Genomic DNA, 17,294 nt, shown 5'->3' with positions numbered 1-17,294 from the left:
CTTTTACTCTCTTTGCTAACCACACTATTTCTCCAGGCCTTTTTATTCCAGCTCTCCCAATCAATCACTGAAGCTGCTGTTACACCCCTGAAGATACAAACTGTATCATAAGGTGGTGTAGTATCCTAGCAGTCCAGGATTGGATTCCCGAAGGACTTTGGCTCTGTAAGAACAAGTCCTGAGCCGCTTGACTCCCGACTTCGGTTCAAAGGTGAGCCTTAGTTTTCTTATTGCCCCACAGGATAAGAGCAGTAAGAAACTGCTGCGCTGCATTAGTCATTCCTGAAAGGGTCTTTAACTCTTATTTGTAAAAACGTATTTTCAAGGGCTGAACTATCACCCTTTGGAATGTTTAGGAGTTGACTGAGGAGAACCCAGTGAGAAATATTTATTTCAGAAAATGTGGATGTATTTTATTTATGCACACCTCATTCATATATAGATGTAGGGATACACTTCATACATGGGAATACACTTCATCCATATAGAAATGTAGGGATACACTTCATACATGTATAGATATATAGGGAGATATGGGGATGTATGTGTAAAGTCAGATATAAATTTACGCACTCATATGTGTTATTCCAAGGGGGAACAGGTTTAAATTGAAAAAGAGCAGGTTTAGATGGGATATTATGAAAAAATTCTTCCTTGTGAGAATGGTGAGGCCCTGGCACAGGCTGCTCAGAGAAGCCATGGCTGCCCCATCCCTGGAAGCATTCCAGGCCAGATTGGACAGGGAGCAACCTGGGCTAGTGGAAAGTGTTGGAATGAGGTCGAAGTGAGACGATCTTTAAGGTCCCTTCCAACCCAGACCGCTCCATGACGACTCCATAACACAAATATACACCCATAAAGACGCAGCTGTGCATACAAACCATGCTCTGAACAAGATATAATTAAACGACTAATCGGATTTACACGTAAACATGACTAAATAACTCAAACTGCTGCCGTTGGCGCGGCTGGGCCGGGCCCAGCCAGGCCCGAGTAGGGCCCGGGGACGCCGCGCCAGGCCTGGAGGAGGCGGTAACTCCATCCCCGGCGCTCCGGAGCCCGCCCCGGCCGGGCGGAGCCTGAGGGCGGCCGGAGCCGCCCCTGGAAGTCGGCCCGGCTCTGTCCGGCCCGGCATGAGGCTGAGCCGGGTGGCCGTGCTCCGGCAGGCCAAGGCCGCTGCGCTCGACAGTGTCCGCCGCCTCAACTGCTGGTGGGCCGGGGGGGACAGAGAGGGCCCGGGCAGGGCTGGGGAAGGGACAGGATGGGGAGGGCACGGGCGGGGCTGGGGAAGGAGGACGAGGATGGAGGATGGACAGAGATTTTGGGGGCAGGCAGGGATGGAGAAGGAATACAAGAATCGAGGGTAGGGGGAGATAGGCAGGGAGGGGAGGGAAGACAGGGTTTGGGGGGACAGGCAGGGATGGAGGAGGAGGACTAGGATCGAGGGGGGAGAGAGACTGAGGGGACAGGCAGGGATGGGGAAAGGGGATAAGGATGGTGGGGGAGACAGATAAGGATGGGGAAGGAGGACAGCCTGGGTGAGGCTGAGGGGACAGGGAGGGGGAAGAGGGACAGGCAGAGATGGACAAGGGGGATGGGGACAGATGTGAGAGAGGCAGGGATGGGTGAGGGTGAGGGATGGCAATCGAGGACAGGGATACAGAGGGGACAGACAAGGATTGGTAAGTGGGAACAGCAGGGATGGGGAGTGGGGACAGGGAGGGATGGGAAAGGGGAGAGACAGGAATGGGGACGGGGCACAGGGATGGGGCTGGGGGGTCAGGCAGGGATGGGGCTGGGGGGTCTGGCAGGGATGGGGTTGGGGGGACAGGCAGGGATGGGGCTGGGGAGCAGGCAGGTATGGGGCTGGGAGGTCAGGCAGGGATGGGTGAGAGGGGACAGGCAGGGATGGGGCTGGAGGGACAGGCAGGGATGGGGCTAGGGAGGCACAACCAGGCCCGTGACAGACTCTGCTGCAGCAGAGTCTCAGTGGGGCCAGGCGGGGGCTCAGGCTGTGCATGAGGTGTGGGGGGAGCAGGGGTGGCTCACCCTGCCGTGCCCCCCTGACCCCCATCTCCTCCCACAGGGGCAGCCACCTGACAGATGTAAGTCCCAGAGGAGCCGGCGAGGAGCCCCAGCCTCCAGAGCCTGGGCCAGCAGCAGGAGCAGGGATGGGATGCAGGGCATGGGAGTGGCAGCGTTCAGGCCTGGGATTGAGCTGGCCCCGTGCCAGTGAGCTGCAGGCCTTTTCAGGGTTGATTAGCATCTCACACCATAAAAAATTAAAAATAAACCAAAAGGGACTGCTGTTGTTTCCAAATTGGAAAATTTCTCTCCAAGGGCTTGCGTGGAGCCCTGGAGAGCAGAACCCTGAGTCCTACCTCATCTGTTTGGGACTCTGGATGAGGTTCTCTTGGTAGGAGGGGGCTGGCAGGGGTGAGAGAGGCCTTTCCTGCCTGTGGAGGCTGCAGAGTTGCTGCAGCAGAAGAACAGCATGATGCTGTTTGGAGTCTCTGCTTCCACTCCCGGGGAGAGAGGCCGGAGGAGCTGCTAACTCCGCATTCACTGTGGCAGCAAATCTCTCTGGTGGTGTTAAACTCGAGTTAGACTGAAGCAAACCTGAATTCCTGATCATGCTTTTTGTGATATCAGTTGGGTTTATCGTGATTGCATTTGGGTTTATTAATATTTTTTCCCACCTGTGCCAACTTGCTGTTTCTGTCTCTCCCTGCCCAGATCTCGATATGCCGGGATTTGCCCAACATCGAAGTGATCACATTCAGGTGAATTCCAGGCTGCCAGCTTTGGAGAGGGCAGGGAAATCACCTTTTTCCTGGAACTTATTTTCTTCCCACCTTGCTGTGGTTGTGTTTCTGAGCTGCCTGGCTCTTCATGCTCCATTTTTCATGCAGCAGGGATGTAGAAATGGTTATTACTCACTAGCTCCTCTGCACCTTTCCCTTTACTCCTCGAGAAAATAATCCCTGTTTCAGCAAGTTTTAAAACTCCATTGTTAAAGTCCCATTCCATAGTTTATATGGGGATCATGGTGACCTCTGTATGTGGCCTGTTTGTAGTGTGCTTGTTGAAATGCTTCATGGATCTCTCAGAGCTTTTTCCTTTCCATAATACACCCAACTTTTCACCCATCCTGGGAATATCGTGGAGCCAACACTCCAAACTGGAGCTTAGGAATCTTATATGGCTTCTCCTTTGGTGGGTCTGAGGAAGTGCCACAGAAAAGGAGGCAGGGTTGGGGGAAGCAGAGGCTCTTTGCCATCCTCAGCAGAGGAGTGCCGGCTGTTTTAATTTTGCCCTCTGTTTACAGAGATAAAATGCCACAAGCCGTGGGCTAAATGCCACCTCACCTTGCTGTGGCAGGGCGAGGCTGTTGCAGGAAAAGGGGCTGTTGAGGCTGTAGCAGGAAAAGGGACTGGGAAGGTGCAGGCAGGGAGGGATGGGCTCTGACAGTGTCTCTGCAGCGTGAACGGCATCTCGGACCTTGAGCCGCTGACGCAGTGCCAGAACCTGAGCGAGCTCTACCTGAGGAAGAACAACATCATGAGCCTCAGTGAGCTGTTCTACCTCAAAGGGCTGCCCCGGCTGCGGGTGCTGTGGCTGGCAGAGAACCCGTGCTGTGGGCAGGACCCCCACCGCTACCGCATGACAGTGCTGCGCAACCTGCCCGGCCTGCAGAAGCTGGACAACCAAGGTGGGTGTTGGCAGGGGCACCAACAGCCCTGAGCCAGGGCAGCTGGAGACAGTGGTGTGTTGGTTCCTGTCTTTAAGGCATCCTTTGATTTCTCCTTGAGTCAGGATGTGGCAGGGGTTGAGTGTTCCATCAGGGAGATCCAATGTTTCTAAGCTGTTTTCCCCATTCTCCTTTCCCTTTCTCCCCTCCCTCTCCTCCTTCCATTCCCCCTCTCCCTCCTCCATCCCTATGCCCTTCCCCTTTCCTTTCCCTTTTCTCTTCTTCCCCTTCCCCCTCCTTCCTCTCCCTTTCCCCTTTGCCCTTTTTCCTTTCCCTTTTCCCTTCTTCTACTTCCCCCTCTCCTTCATTTCCCTTTCCCACTTCCCCCTTCCTCTTTCCCCTTTTCATTTCCTTCTTCCCCTTCTCTCCTTTTTCTCCCTTTCCCCTTTTCCCTTTCCTCTTTCCCTTCTTCCCCTTTCCCCCTCTCCTTCCTCTCCCTTTCCTTTTCCCCTTTTTTCCCTTTCCCCTTTTTCGCCTTTCCCTTTTCCCCCTTTCCCTCTTCCCCTTTCCCCCCTTTTTTCTTTTCCTTTCCCTTCCTCTACCTCCCTATCCCTTCCCCACACCAGCAGGACCGGGAACACCTCATTATAGCTCAGGCAGTACCACTAATTAGTGGGTTTTTAGGGCTCTCTGCTTTGCTGTGGCCAGACAAAGGTTCTGTAACTGGATCTGCTATTGTAGAAAACCTTCTCTGTTTTTTTTTTTTTCTATCCAGTAGCAGCAATTTGGTGGCTTTTGGAGCCTTCTCCAGAGACAAGAAGTAGGAAAGCATGTTTGCTTTCCTCCCTGTTACCCTCCTCTGAAGGCTGGGGATGGCTCCCAGTGTTCTACTGCACGGGTTTCACTGCAGGAGGAGGGTGACAGCAAAATGCCAGGCAATTTCTAGACCAAACCCCTTGGATTACACCTCCCTGGGCTGCTGCAGTTCATAGCAACAGACTTTTGTTTGGGCTTTTGCAGCAGTGACAGAGGAGGAGCTGTCCCAAGCCTTGGTGGATGGTGTGGAGATCACGGCCCCCCCAGCCCGGAGGAGCATGGAGAATGGCTGGGCCGAGTCCACGGAATCCAGCGCTGCCGGATCCACGGTGGAGCCCGAGAGTGAACTGCTCAGCTCCAGCCTGGAGGAGACAAAGTGAGGGCTCACTTGGGAGCTGCTGGGATTCCTGGGCTGAACTGTGTAGCATGAAAGAACCCCAATGGTTCAAGGGCTGGGCCCGCAGCTGATGCGGGTTCCCGTTGTTCCAGTTGCCATGGTGGAGCTGTACTGTTTAATGGCACTGATGGGGCTGGTTCTGTGTCTACCAGACAGGCTCTGCTGTGGTGGATGACTCAAGTGTACCAGCTGCATGTGGAGACAGGGATGGATCCTCTCTGATGTGGGAGCTCCATCCATGCCCAGAGTCCTCCAGCTGAATACTCCTTGCATGGTTGCCCATAATGGATTGGCCAGCAGAGAAAGATTCTCCCACCCGATTATAATAACATTTGCTTTTCTACCCTTTTTTTTCAGCAAAATTCAAGAGGAGCTTGATATGAAGCCTGTTCCCAGGGATAAATATTCCTCCTTTTCCTCTCGAGAGACAGACTGCAACCGCAAGAAGAGAGTGAGTGTCTTTTAAAGACCAAATTGCTTTTCCCGTGGAGGTCATGAAGGCCCTTGGATGTGTCCAGAGGGGAACAACTGGTGTCAGGGCTGTCTTTGTCTGGTTTGGAGAGGAGGCCGAGGGGCGACCCTCTGCAGCTTCCTGAAGAGGGAATGTGGAGAGGGAGGTGCTGTGCTCTTCTCCCTGGGGTCCAGAAATAGGACACATGGGAATGGTCCAAAGCTGTGCCAGGGAGGTTCAGACTGGATATTAGGAAGCATTTCTTTAGCAAGAAGGGGGCTCAAACCTTGGGAAGGGACTGCTGAACACAAAGTTTATGTGGTTCCTCAGCCCCCTCTGTGGTGTGGCCTTGGATGAATTCCATGGATCTTGGTGGTTCCACTGGGAATTGCTGTCTACTGGGCTCAGTGCCATTGCATCGATCTAAAACACACTCTGGTCCACTCTCATATTGGTTGCTTAGAGCAGCACCACAAGCTCTGACCATTAAAGAAGGGGGAAATGGCCTCAGGTTGCAGCTGGAGAGGTTCAGGTTGGATGTGAGGGAAAAGATTCTCCCTAGAAGGACAGTTATTTAGGCTGCGGAATCTCTCCCTGGAGTTTTTCAAGCCGTGGTTTGACAGAGCCACGGCCTGGTGTTGGCAACATTCCTGCAGCGGGCGCAGGGCTGGGCTGGGGACCTCTAAGGGTCCCTTCCAGTGATTCCACCAGCTCTCCTCACTCCTCAGAGCACAGGGCTCCTGTCCTTCCCCATCTTACACACCCTGGAGAGGGAGGGTGGCTGCTCCTGAATGTGCCTTTCCCTACAGAAGCCAGGCTGACCGGGAGCCAGAGGCATGTGGGCAGCTCAGCAGGACTGGGTGGATGAGTTTGTCCTGCATTCCAGGCTTCTCACATGCCACAGCCTCTGTCTGTGTCTGCCCCCCGGGGCTCGGTTGTTCCCTCCTGTGGCTGCAGGTGGCTGCTCCAAACCGCTGCCAGTGGTGCTGGTGGTGAGGGAGTTGCTAGAAAGAGCAGGGAAAATCCAGTGTCCTCTTCCTGGCTGGCTTGTATGAAGCAGTGTCTGCCTTATCCCCACAGAACAACGTCCTGAATGCCATCCTACTTCTCATGAAGGAGCTGGACATGGAGGGGCTGGAGATCATCCAGCAGACAGTGGTGAGGAGGCTCCAGGCCTTCCAGAAGAAGGAGCTGCAGGAGGAGTGAGTGTGCCCATGGCCATTCCAACCCTCCCTGGAGCCCCAGCCCCATGGTGCTGTCCTGCCCACACAACCCTGGCTGCAGCTGAAGCCTCGGTGCTCCTGCTGTGCTTCCCGTGTGGAGGGGCTGAACTGGGATGCTGCTGCTGGCTCCTTCTCCAGGGCTTTCCTGCCTGGGTAGCAGGCTCTGTTGATGTTTGTATCCTGTGTCTCTGCGGCTGTTGGATGGGAACTGCAGGCAAATCAGCAAAGCAGAAAGGAGCAGGGCTGCAGCCAGAGGTGATCCAAGGGATGGCAGCTGGAAAAGTCATTGCTCGTGGGTGGCTCCCCCTCAGACCAACCCTCGACCAGCCTGTGGTGTGTAGCAGCCTCTGGAGGCAGTTTCTACCACAAATATTTGGTTTTGTGAAGTCTGTCAAGGAGATGTTGCCTGAGATGATCACCAAGAACTATCTGGTGCAGGTTGTGAAGATCAATGTCAAATTCTTAATTTCTTTTCCAAGCCCTGACTGGCTTCCTCTGGTCATGGCCAATGCTTCCTTTAGCACTGCTGTGGGGGTCAGGCAGACCAAAGAAAACCTTGGAGCAGCCTCAGTGAAACACAGATGACTCCCAAATCCTGAATGCTCAGCTGTCCTCTCACCCCTACATTCCCTTCAGGCATTAGAGCAGTTTAAGGAAACATCCAGGTGAAATGGCCCTGGGCGCTGCTGCTGCTTTACACAGACATTGGGGTGGGTGTTGCTCTCTAACTGATAAAACTGCATTTACCAAGGTTATATAGAGCTGTTAAATACAGGTTAAACTGTTGTGGCATACCAAATAAACCCAATTATCCCTCGAGGCCGTGTAAGTGGTGGCTGGGGGCACTGCTCCATTGCCTCTGGTTCATGGGGCACATTGTGAGCCCTGCAGAGCAGGAGGAGGGCTGGGATCCCTCACATTCCTGCTCCACTGGGCCTCAGAAATGGTGATCCTGCTCCCAGCAGTGCTTCCCAAGGGCACGGGGCTGTTGGGGAACCTTTCTGCAGCCACAGCGAGGGCAGGAAGCAAAGGAGAGGGTGAGGAAAGCTCAATGCAGAGCCACCCGGCGTGGAACAGTGGCCCTGCGAGGGGACATGAGCCAGGCCCTGGTGCTGCACAGGGCCACGTGGCCTTCCCTTGTCCCCACTGTCCCTGTTTGTCCAGTGTCCAGGCCGTGCTGCCAGGAAGGAATGCTCCTCAGGGGTGGTGACAGCCCTGTGTCCAACAAGCCTGTTTTCCTGACCCTGGTGAGAAGGGACATAGTTTGACTCTCGTCACTTGGAGGGTATTTGCCAATGACTTTAACTCCTCCAGTGACCTTAGTTGTTTCCTTCTGCGTTAAATCCAGCTGCAGTTGTGTGATTTGTGATGTCCCAGACTTCTCTCGACAGCCAGGGCCCAGGAGGCTTATCCATCATCCCATGTGCATGCTGTTCTGAGGGCAAGTTCTCTCCCAGGCTCCTGGCCTGTCCATGTCAGGGAGCAAGGGAGCTGCTGGACCCCCAAGCTTTTCTGGGATGAGAGTGATGAAAGGAATCATCCTTGTTTGTCATCAGGGCTCGTTGCCTGCGTGGCTGGTGGAGCAATCACCATGGCCTTGAGGACACTCTGACACAATTCCTGGGAAGCTGGGCTGTGAATCCCATGGCAGGAGCACAGCTCTGCCTACGTGCCGTGCTTGTCATCCTTGGCTGGTGCGGGTGCTCCTGCTGCCCTCGCTGCTCCCAACTGCTCCTTGCAGTGTCCCTGCAAGCCCCCGGGGGAGGCTCTTGCCCTTCCCTGCCTCCCTGGCAGCCTGCCCTCCGCTGTGGGAGGCTCCTGGATTTCTGCTCTGCCCTCAATTCAGGGTGGGCTGGATGTGCTGGAGAGCCTGGGAGCACAGCCATGTCCCCTCCTGCTCAGCCTATGCCTGCATATCTCCCCCCTGGAATTTGGCCCTCCAGGGTTTTTTTTGAGGTGGAAATGAGGTGTTAGGGCTGCAGTGACAACATCTCCCAACATGCAGCTGGTCTGACACCCTGTCCCCATTCCCACCCTAAACCTGGCTGCTGCAGGGCTGTGCTGCCAACAGATTTTCCATGTGACCTGCTCTCACCCTGCCCTGCCTCAGCAGGGAATATCGAGTGATAAATGCACATGATTCCCAGTTGTGGAAAATGCCAGTGGCTGTGTGGATCCAGCACCACTTCCCTTCAAACCATCCTCAGGGACTCTGGGAGGCCAATGGTGAGGCAGATGTGGAATCTGTGGCTTGGGAGTGAGTTGGGGCTCTTCCAAACTGAATTGGCCCACCCAGGAAACAGAGCTCCAGGAGCATCCAGATCCCTGCCTGGGGTCCCCAGAGCAGATACTTGCCCAGGAATAGCAGCAATGCTGCCTCCATCAGCAAGGTCTGATATTTCTCCGAAGCTCCAGCTCTGGCAGGGGAGAGACAATTGTTATCATCTTCCTCCAGAGCCTAAAATGTGGCCAGTTAGGGGAAAGCACCAAAATTATGGGATCATACACTCATGGAATGGTTTGAGTGGGAAGGGACCTTGAGGATCATCTCACTCCACCCCCTGCCATGGGCAGGGACACCTTTCACTGTACCTGGTTGCTTCAAGCCCCGTCCAACCTGGCCATGAACTATTCCAGGGATGGGGCAGCCACAGCTTCTCTGGGCAACCTGTGCCAGGGCCTCCCCACCCTCACAGCCAAGGATTCCTTCCTGATATCCCATCTAACCCTGCCCTCTGGCAGTGGGAAACCATTCTCCCTTGTCCTCTCACTCCAGGTCCTTGGAAATAGTCTCTCTCCATCTTTCTTGTAGCTCCTTCAGGCCCTGCAAGGCTACAATCAGGTCAACTCAAAACTTCTCCTCTCCCAGCTGATCAATCCCAACTCTCCAGCCTTTCCTCCCAGCAGAGCTGCTCCATCCCTCTGATCCTCTTGGGGCCTCCTCTGGACTCTCTCCAGCAGCTCCATGTCCTTGCTGTGCTGTTCCCCAGGGCTGGAGGCAGCTCTGCAGGGGGGTCTCCCCTGAGGGGGCAGAGGGGCACAATCCCCCCCTGCCCTGCTGCCCACGCTGGGGGATCAGCCCAGGGCACGGGGGGTTCTGGGCTGGGCCATGTCCAGCCTCTGCCCCACCAGCACCCGCAGGGCCTTCTCCCAGGGCTGCTCCATCTGTTCATCCCCAGCCTGGACTGATGGCAGGGATGCCCCGACCCAGGTGCAGCACCAGCCCTTGGCCTTGTTGAACCTCAGGAGATTCCCAAGGGAATTCTGGAGCCTGTCCAGCTCCCTCTGGGTGGCCCCGTCCTCCAGGTGCGTCACTGCAGCCTCGGCTCGGGGTCACCTGCAAAGCTGCTGAGGGTGTCCCCGACCCTCTGTCTGTGTCATTAATGCAGATACTAAATAACACTGGTCCCAGTACAGACCCTGAGGGCACCACTGGCCACTGGTGTCCACTGGGATGCTGAGCCATTGACTACAACTCTTGGATGTGACCATCCAACCACTTCCTTATCCATCTGACAGTCCACCCACTGAATCCTTTCCTTTCCAATTCAGAGAGGATGTTGTGGAGGGCCATGTCTGAGGCTTTACAGGAATCCAGATACATGACTTTACAGCAATCCATATAAATGTCATCCGTAGCCCCTCCCTTGTCCACTGATGGAGTCACTCCATCACAGAAGGCCAGGGGGCAAATCAAGGGGAACTTTCACTTGGGGGGGTCTCCATGGGGAGGACAAAACAATGGCATGTTTGACTCAAAAGTCCGTGATGCATCCTGGTGCTGGTGCTGTCCTGGAGGCCAGAGCCGTCAGCTGGAAGCCCCAAGAGGAAAGAGTCCTGGGAAAGGGACTCCATGGAGCTGTCTGGAATGGGCCGAGCATGTGGAGTGTGGCCAGATCAGCACGTTTGGCAGAAGCCCTGAGAAAGTGCCTCAGCAAACACACTCAGCGCTTCCATAAATCACTCAGGCACATCCTTTGAAGGTGGGAATGGAGCGATTTTCCTCTGGAATTGTGATGTCTGCCCACAGAGGATGCTGACCGTGCCCCCACCATGGCCCTGACAGCAAGAAGCCACCTGCAGTCCCACTCTCCCAGGCTCTCAGGATGCGCAAAGCCAGGAAACTTCCTGGCCTGGCATTAATCCGGCTTGGGAAAACCATCTGGCTTTCCTGGCAGGGACTGTCCCCCCATCCCACCCCCAGCCCTGTCACCCCTCCCTGCCCCTTGGTGCTCAATGAACACTTGAGGCAGGTTTTGGCTCCAGCAGCTTTTATCTCTAGAGGAGGAGGAGCAGCACCACGAGCAGTGTAGGACTGGGGCTCACGGAGCAGTGGTGAGATGACGGACACGGCACCCAGGGCCGCACGGTGACAGTCGCAGCCAAGCATCATGCAAGGGGGAGAGGGGCTCGCCAGGACCCCACGCTCAGCTCTCCAGACACCCCACAGGGATGGAGCTTTTCCAGGGATCAGGGGCAGTCCCAAGTCCCCAGGGGCAGCTCCAACCCACTCTGGGATGGCACCGCCTCCTCCTCACCCCCCTCCCGCACGCGGGGCAGGCAACTACAAAGCAGCAGCAGTTGGCTCAGGCAGTCAGGCTGCTAAATAAGGACTTAAAATACTCCATCATTAAATAATAATAAACTATTAAGGGAAATCAAGGGTCTGGGCTGTGCAGCTGGGCTCAAGCAACACCTCCCTTCTGCACCTGCACAGGGACCAGACACTGCACCAGTGATTTGGGGCAGGATTGTGCTGTCCTGGGAGCTGGCATCAGGCTCTGCCTGCTTTAAGGGGTCGGTGGCAAAGCTACAGGGCTACTGAGAACAGGGGGGATGCAGCGTTCCCCGAGCAGCATGTGGGGGTGCAGAGGACGTGGTGGAGGCTGTGGTTTGGGCTGGTGGCACTAGAAGCCCTTCTCGATACTGAGAGTGCGGCGGGTGACGTGCTCCATCTGCCCCGAGATGTACTCAGTGAGGCTGATCTGGTAGTTGGCGAGCATCTTCAGCATCAGCCGCAGGTTCAGCCACCACTGCTCCTGGGGTAGCCTGTGCCTGCACAGGAGATCATGGCTCTAGAGGGGACAGCCCGGGAATGTCCCCCTGGGAGCTGACCAACCACTGGGGTGCTGCCACTTACTCAAAATCCGTGACTTTCTTGAGCTCTGTCACAGGGCTGAAGGCCACCACCTTCTTCCGGAGCCCAATCACGCAGGCAGAGTCCCCCGAGTTGGCAAACACACGCCCTGGGGGGGGACACGGCCGACCTTGGCCACCTTGCCGGGGGCTGAGCCCAGAGCAGCATCCACCAGCCTCCCCCATGCCCACCACGAGACCCCCAGCTCTTGGCTCACCCTTGCTGTAGACTTGCTGCAGCTTCTCCGACATCCACAGCACCGCCTTCACTCCCAGCTTGGTCCCATAGTTGCGGTCAAAGGGGGTTGGAGCTCCCCCCTGGGGACAGAGAAATGGGGCTGTCACAGCTGTCCAGCCCTCAGGGACAGCGGTGGCCTGCATTACCCTGTCCCCTGTACCTGCTGGAGGTGGCCCAGGACGTTAATCCTGCAGTCAAAGATGCCTTTGCCCTCAGAGGAGTAGAGGTTGTAGAGGAACTCGGTGGTGTAGTGCTCGTGGCACTTCTCATTGCTGGGGGCACAGGAAATGGTTAGGGGGCTGCTCCTTACTCTGGCATTCCCTGTGCTCCCCACAACACCTTTCTCATGCTGCTTTATTCTCCCTGAGGCCCAGAGCCCTGGCTTGTGTCCCCAGGGGGACCCTGGGACCAGGGTGGGGACAGCTGTGGAGGCATCCAGTGCAGGACTGTCCCCATGGCCAAGCGTGCCCACCATGTCAAACCTCACAGTGCCCAGGGACCCTCTCCAGCCATGGGAAGGGCTCAGCTGTGGCCTCGCTGCCTGCCATGGGGCTGGGCTTTGCAGTGACTGTCCCCAAAGGTCCCCAACTCACCGCAATACCAGCCCTCTTTGGATATCTGTCTTCATTTTGTCAGTCAGGTGCTCCACATTGGCCTGCAAGATGAACACCAGGATGCTCTCCCAAGTCCCTCCGGTCCCCTCCACTGGACAGAGGCACCACTATGATCAACCCTTGGCCATGCTCCTCCAGCTCCTGCCCTGCCCTGTAGCTCTCCCTTCCTCCATTTTCCTTCTTCTTTTAGCCAGAAAGCCGCTCACCTTCAAGTCATGGATGGTGAAGGGGTCTTCGTAGACATAGGCGGCGTCAGCGCCCACGGCGATGCCAGTGACAGTCGACAGGTACCCGCAGTAGCCACCCATGGTCTCCACGATGAACACGCGGCGCTTGGTGCCTGAGGCCGACTGCTTGATGCGGTCACAGCTCTGCAGCAGGAGAAGGGGGGGTGTCACACCGGAAAAACCCACCTCTGCCTCCCAGGGCTGGGAGGTGAGCTGCCCCCAGCCTGGCCCTCACCTCCATGGCCGCGTTGACGGCCGTGTCAGAGCCCAGGCTGAAGTCGGTGCCAGGCACATTGTTGCTGATGGTGGCGGGGATGACACACATGACGATACAGAGCTCCTCGTACTGCCCGCGCGCCTCCACCAGCTGCAGCACCCCCTCGTACGCCTGCGAGCAGAGAGGCGGAAATGCCAGCCCCACAGCCAGATCCACATCCCAAAGGCATTCTTTTGGGATGCCTGCAGCCCACCCCAGCCCCCACCGAGCCAGGGCTGGAGGTCCCCCCACACCTCAAAGCCGCCGATGACCAGCAGGCCCTGGATGTTGAACTTCCGCACGTTCTCCACAATCTTTTCCATGCAGGTTTTGGGTAGCGTCCTGTGTTGGGGAGGGGGAGGAGAGACTGTGAGGGTGAGGATGGGGCTGTCACCTCCCCTACACCGCCCTGTCCCCTAGGACTGCACTCACCGTTTGGTGCCCAGCATGGACCCACCGCGTCCCAGCCATCCCGCCACATCGTGCCAGCCCACCTCGCGGATCTGCGGGTGGGATAAGGGGTGGAAGGGTGCTCTTCCACCCCTGTCCAAGCCCAAACCCACCCCCTGGGCCACCCCTTACCTGCCCCTTGGCCAGGCCCTCGAAGCCGTCGCTCACCACGTAGACGGTGTGTCCCTGGCAGATGCCGATGCGCACGGCCGAGCGCACGGCCGCATTCATGCCGGCGGCGGGGGCTCCCACGTTCAGGATGGCCATGCTGAAGGGGCTCTGGGGGACAGGGAGGGGCACAGCACATCCATGCGTGTCCCCAAGGTTGGGGGTGGTGTCCCCCAGTGCTCCCTATCTCCCCTCACCTTCTCCTGAGCTGGCTTCTGGTGTGCCAGCAGCTTGTAGATGTTCCAGTTGTTCTCGAAGCTCCTGCAAGCACATGGTGAGGTGTCCCCAAGGCATGTTTGGACCTGGGGGTGTGGGGGGGGAACACCCTTCTGGCTGCGGGAGCCACTTCTGACAAGGAAACGCCCCCATCCCATAGGGATGTCTGCCTCCATCCCCAATCCCTGCTGCTCACCTCCCACGGAGCTGGATGGCCTCCTCAAACCTCTTCTCATCCATGGCCTTCTGCACATCCTTTGTCTTGGGGGCAAGGCAGAGACACAGCACTGTGACACCCACACCTGTGGGGTGGGGAGTGGGACCCCCACACTGATGCCCCTGGTACTCACCACCTGGACACACTCCATGAGTGGCAGCCGTACCGACTGGTTCCCGGAGAGGCTCACCACACATGCTGGTGTGTCTGGCGTGGCCTCCAGCAGTGCCATCACCGCCTCCATCCCCATCTTGCTGCTCTGCAAAGGGACAGGGGCACCCGTCACACCGAGGCCACTGGAGCCAGCCAGGTGGGATGCTCAGAGATGCTCCCACAGGCTTGGAAACCATGTGGCTGCTGATTCACAGTCGGAGAGCTGAAAGTTTTACTTAAAAATCCATGAAATCTGCAGGAAATGATGGGGAACGGGCACATGGCTCTACCTGGCACAGCAGGGTTGAGCCCACCAAGCCTCATCCCGGGTGGCAAGTCCTTTTTCATGGCCAGAGGAATGGCAGGAACAGGGTTCCCCCTCTGCCTGTCCTCCCCCCGGACCTACCAGCACGCGGTCGAAGGCTGAGGGGGTCCCTCCGCGCTGCACGTGGCCGAGGACAGTGACGCGCGTGTCGAAGCCCAAGCGCTGCACCACCAGCTGCAGGGGAGAGGGGACGTCACACCGGGGACCCGTCAGTACCCGTGGGCGCCGGAGCAGGTGGTAGAGGAGGCACTTACGTCCTTCACGTAGTTGGAGGAGATGGGCTTCCCACTGCGGTCGATGGCGCCCTCGGCAATGATGATGATGTTGAGTCGTGACCCTCGGCTGCGTGTCTGGCACGAGGGGAGGGAACACCCGCCACGGCTTAGCCGAAGCTCCTGGTGGCCGTGTCCCAGTACCCTCCCGCCCCGCCGGCGGCTGCTGCCCTGGGGGTGGCTCAGGTCACGGGCAGCTGAGCCCCCGCCAGCACTGCCCCTGGCACGCGAGAGCTGGATTTGCGCTCGGCTGAGTGCCCCGGTTCACAGGACAATGCCGGCAGTTCCCGAAGCTTCGCGGGGGCCGGGCACCAGAGCAGGGCTCAGCCTGGGCTCCTGAGGGGAATCTCCATGGGGAAACAGGGGACGGGACTGTAGGAGATCCCCCTCACCTCCCCCAGCCTCTCGCACATGAGGTCCTCCCAGCCGTCCTCCGGAGGGGATTCAGGGATGAAGAGCCAGTCAGCTCCTGAGGCCAGGCCAGACACCAGCGCCAGGTACCTGGGGGGACACGGTGGTGGCAGCCCTGAGACACGACCTCCCTTCCCACCGAGGGGCTTCCCTGCCCACGGGGCCTTACCCGCAGTGGCGACCCATCACCTCCAGCACGAACGTCCGCTGGTGGCTGCAAGGACACGGGTGGGAGGACAAGGAGTCAGCGTGATGCCCTGGGGTGGCCCAGCACCCGCCCCAGCGCCCGCCCTGCTCACCTCTGTGCCGTGGTGGTGATGGCGTCAATGACCTCCATGATGCGGTGCAGCGCTGAGTCAGTGCCGATGGTCATGTCGGTGCCACAGAAGTCGTTGTCAATGGAGCCCACCAGCCCCACGATGTTCAGGCGGCAGTTCTGCCGCGCCACCTCTTCGCTGATCTGCCCTGGGGGGGGAGTCACAGCCACCACACCAGTTATTTTGGGGCTCTCACATCCCCCCCATCACCAGTGGAGTAGCGGGGGAGCCCAGCCCTCCTCGGGGTCACAGCAACGGGGTGAACCTCTGGACCTCAACACCCCTCCGATGCCTTCTGTGCCCACCCAGGGGGTTTAGGAGGGAGCTCACCCACCATCTCGAACCAGCTCGTCCAGCAGCCCAGCCCACTCGGAGCGGAAGATGTCTGCGCCGGTGAGGCTGCCGTCGCCGCCGATGACGCACAGGTTGGTGATGCCGTGCTCCACCAGGTTGCGAGCGGCGCGGAGCCGCCCTGCACGTGTTGTGAAGGCCTTGCAGCGAGCACTGCCGATCACCGTCCCGCCCTGGGTGCACAACAGAACATGGCTCGTCACCCGAACTTGGGGAGGTGGGATCTGGGGGTCCCACGGCCCCACCAGTGACCCTCACCAGCTGGATGATGTTGGAGACGCTGAGCCAGTTGGCTTGTTTGATGTTGTCGCCCCCCTCCACCAGCCCCTCGTAGCCCTGTGGAGAAGAGCGTGGTGGAGGTGAGGGGTACCCTGGCACAGGGGGGTGGGTGCCCCCCACATGTGGCAGGGAGCAGGGGGGTATTCCAACCTCATAGATGAGAAACACCTTGGCTCCCACGTATATCCCCATGCGGGTGACAGCACGGACAGCAGCGTTCATCCCTGGAAAAACGACATGTGAGCAGGGGCATTCCTGTGGGATCCCATGCCTCATGGGGAATGGGATCCTGTAGGTGACCCTGAGGTGTCCCCTAGACTAGGGTGAACCTCGTGGGACCCTGAGCCCCACAGATTGGATCCTGTAGGTGACCCTGAGGTGTCCCCTCGAGAGAGTGGGACCCACATGGGCTGAGGACCGGGGAAACTCGACGCACGGGTGGGAGCTGTGGATGAGCAACTGGCCGGGACTGAGTTGCTTATCTGGGGGGAGACACATCCGCCCTCCGTGAGGCTCCCCCCGAGGGCCCGCGTGATGTCCCGGGGGCGATGGGGATGGGGAAGCGCCGCGGGCGGGACCATCCCCGTGGGGGGCACACGGGACGGGAGTGCCCCATCCCCGCGCCCCGGGGCACAGCGCGGGCCGTCGCCCCGCGGACTCGGGCCCCGGGCGGGCACGGACAGGGACACGGGCACGGACACGGACACGGGCACGGACACGCGGGGAGGCCGCGGCCCCCGGGCCGAGCCCTTCGGGCCGAGCCCCCCGCCCCGCCGGGCGCACCTTGCGCGTCGCCGCCGCTGGTGAGGACGGCGATGGACATCCCGGCCCCCGCCATTCGCAGCCGCTCCAGCTCCGCCGCCGCCATCGCTGCGCTCCCAACACTGGCAACGCCGCCGCCGCCCCGCCCCGGGACACGCAGGGACCGGGGACACGCCCCGGGACACGCCCCGGGACACGCAAGGAGGGGGGACACGCCCCAATTGGGGGACACGCAGGGAAAGGGGACACGCCCAGGAACACGCCCCGGGACACGCACGGAGCGGGGACACGCCCAGGGACACGCCTCGATGCGGGATACGCTCC

At 58.5% G+C, this 17,294-nt stretch overlaps 2 protein-coding genes across 2 annotated transcripts; one reads left to right on the top strand and one right to left on the bottom strand.

The window, feature by feature from the left end:
* The first annotated feature begins 1,083 nt into the window (after window positions 1-1,083).
* On the top strand, window positions 1,084-7,397 carry CFAP410 (cilia and flagella associated protein 410). The gene is made up of 7 exons (XM_050328093.1): window positions 1,084-1,210; window positions 2,087-2,105; window positions 2,737-2,783; window positions 3,483-3,712; window positions 4,712-4,883; window positions 5,262-5,355; window positions 6,436-7,397. Exons 1-7 carry the CDS (start codon window positions 1,134-1,136, stop codon window positions 6,559-6,561), a joined length of 765 nt encoding a protein of 254 aa, XP_050184050.1. The 5' UTR covers window positions 1,084-1,133; the 3' UTR covers window positions 6,562-7,397.
* Window positions 7,398-10,832: 3,435 nt separating this feature from the next.
* PFKL (phosphofructokinase, liver type) lies at window positions 10,833-17,142 on the bottom strand. Its single transcript, XM_050328092.1, has 22 exons — window positions 16,992-17,142; window positions 16,359-16,432; window positions 16,188-16,265; window positions 15,913-16,102; window positions 15,561-15,726; window positions 15,431-15,475; window positions 15,243-15,351; window positions 14,833-14,928; window positions 14,660-14,752; window positions 14,234-14,359; window positions 14,080-14,144; window positions 13,865-13,928; window positions 13,632-13,778; window positions 13,482-13,552; window positions 13,304-13,391; window positions 13,029-13,181; window positions 12,773-12,937; window positions 12,546-12,607; window positions 12,113-12,224; window positions 11,933-12,032; window positions 11,719-11,824; window positions 10,833-11,633 (listed from the first exon to the last, which is right to left on the bottom strand). Exons 1-22 carry the CDS (start codon window positions 17,074-17,076, stop codon window positions 11,486-11,488), a joined length of 2,343 nt encoding a protein of 780 aa, XP_050184049.1. The 5' UTR covers window positions 17,077-17,142; the 3' UTR covers window positions 10,833-11,485.
* Between the last annotated feature and the right edge of the window lie 152 nt (window positions 17,143-17,294).

This window comes from Myiozetetes cayanensis, unplaced genomic scaffold, assembly GCF_022539395.1.
Source record: "Myiozetetes cayanensis isolate MyiCay16 unplaced genomic scaffold, myiCay2020 scf36, whole genome shotgun sequence".
NCBI classification, from domain to species: domain Eukaryota; kingdom Metazoa; phylum Chordata; class Aves; order Passeriformes; family Tyrannidae; genus Myiozetetes; species Myiozetetes cayanensis.
Note: the sequence above shows the minus strand (reverse complement) of the source record. Positions and strands in the feature narration are given on the sequence as shown.

Coding starts and splice junctions, on each gene's coding strand:
- PFKL (XM_050328092.1), bottom strand. CDS start 17,076: ATGGCGGCGGCGGAGCTGGAGCGGCTGCGAATGGCGGGGGCCGGGATG. Junction 16,103..16,187: donor TCTCCAACATCATCCAGCTG/GTGAGGGTCACT, acceptor TTGTGCACCCAG/GGCGGGACGGTGATCGGCAG. Junction 11,825..11,932: donor GCAGCAAGTCTACAGCAAGG/GTGAGCCAAGAG, acceptor GTCCCCCCCCAG/GGCGTGTGTTTGCCAACTCG.
- CFAP410 (XM_050328093.1), top strand. CDS start 1,134: ATGAGGCTGAGCCGGGTGGCCGTGCTCCGGCAGGCCAAGGCCGCTGCG. Junction 2,784..3,482: donor ATCGAAGTGATCACATTCAG/GTGAATTCCAGG, acceptor GTGTCTCTGCAG/CGTGAACGGCATCTCGGACC. Junction 4,884..5,261: donor TCCAGCCTGGAGGAGACAAA/GTGAGGGCTCAC, acceptor CTTTTTTTTCAG/CAAAATTCAAGAGGAGCTTG.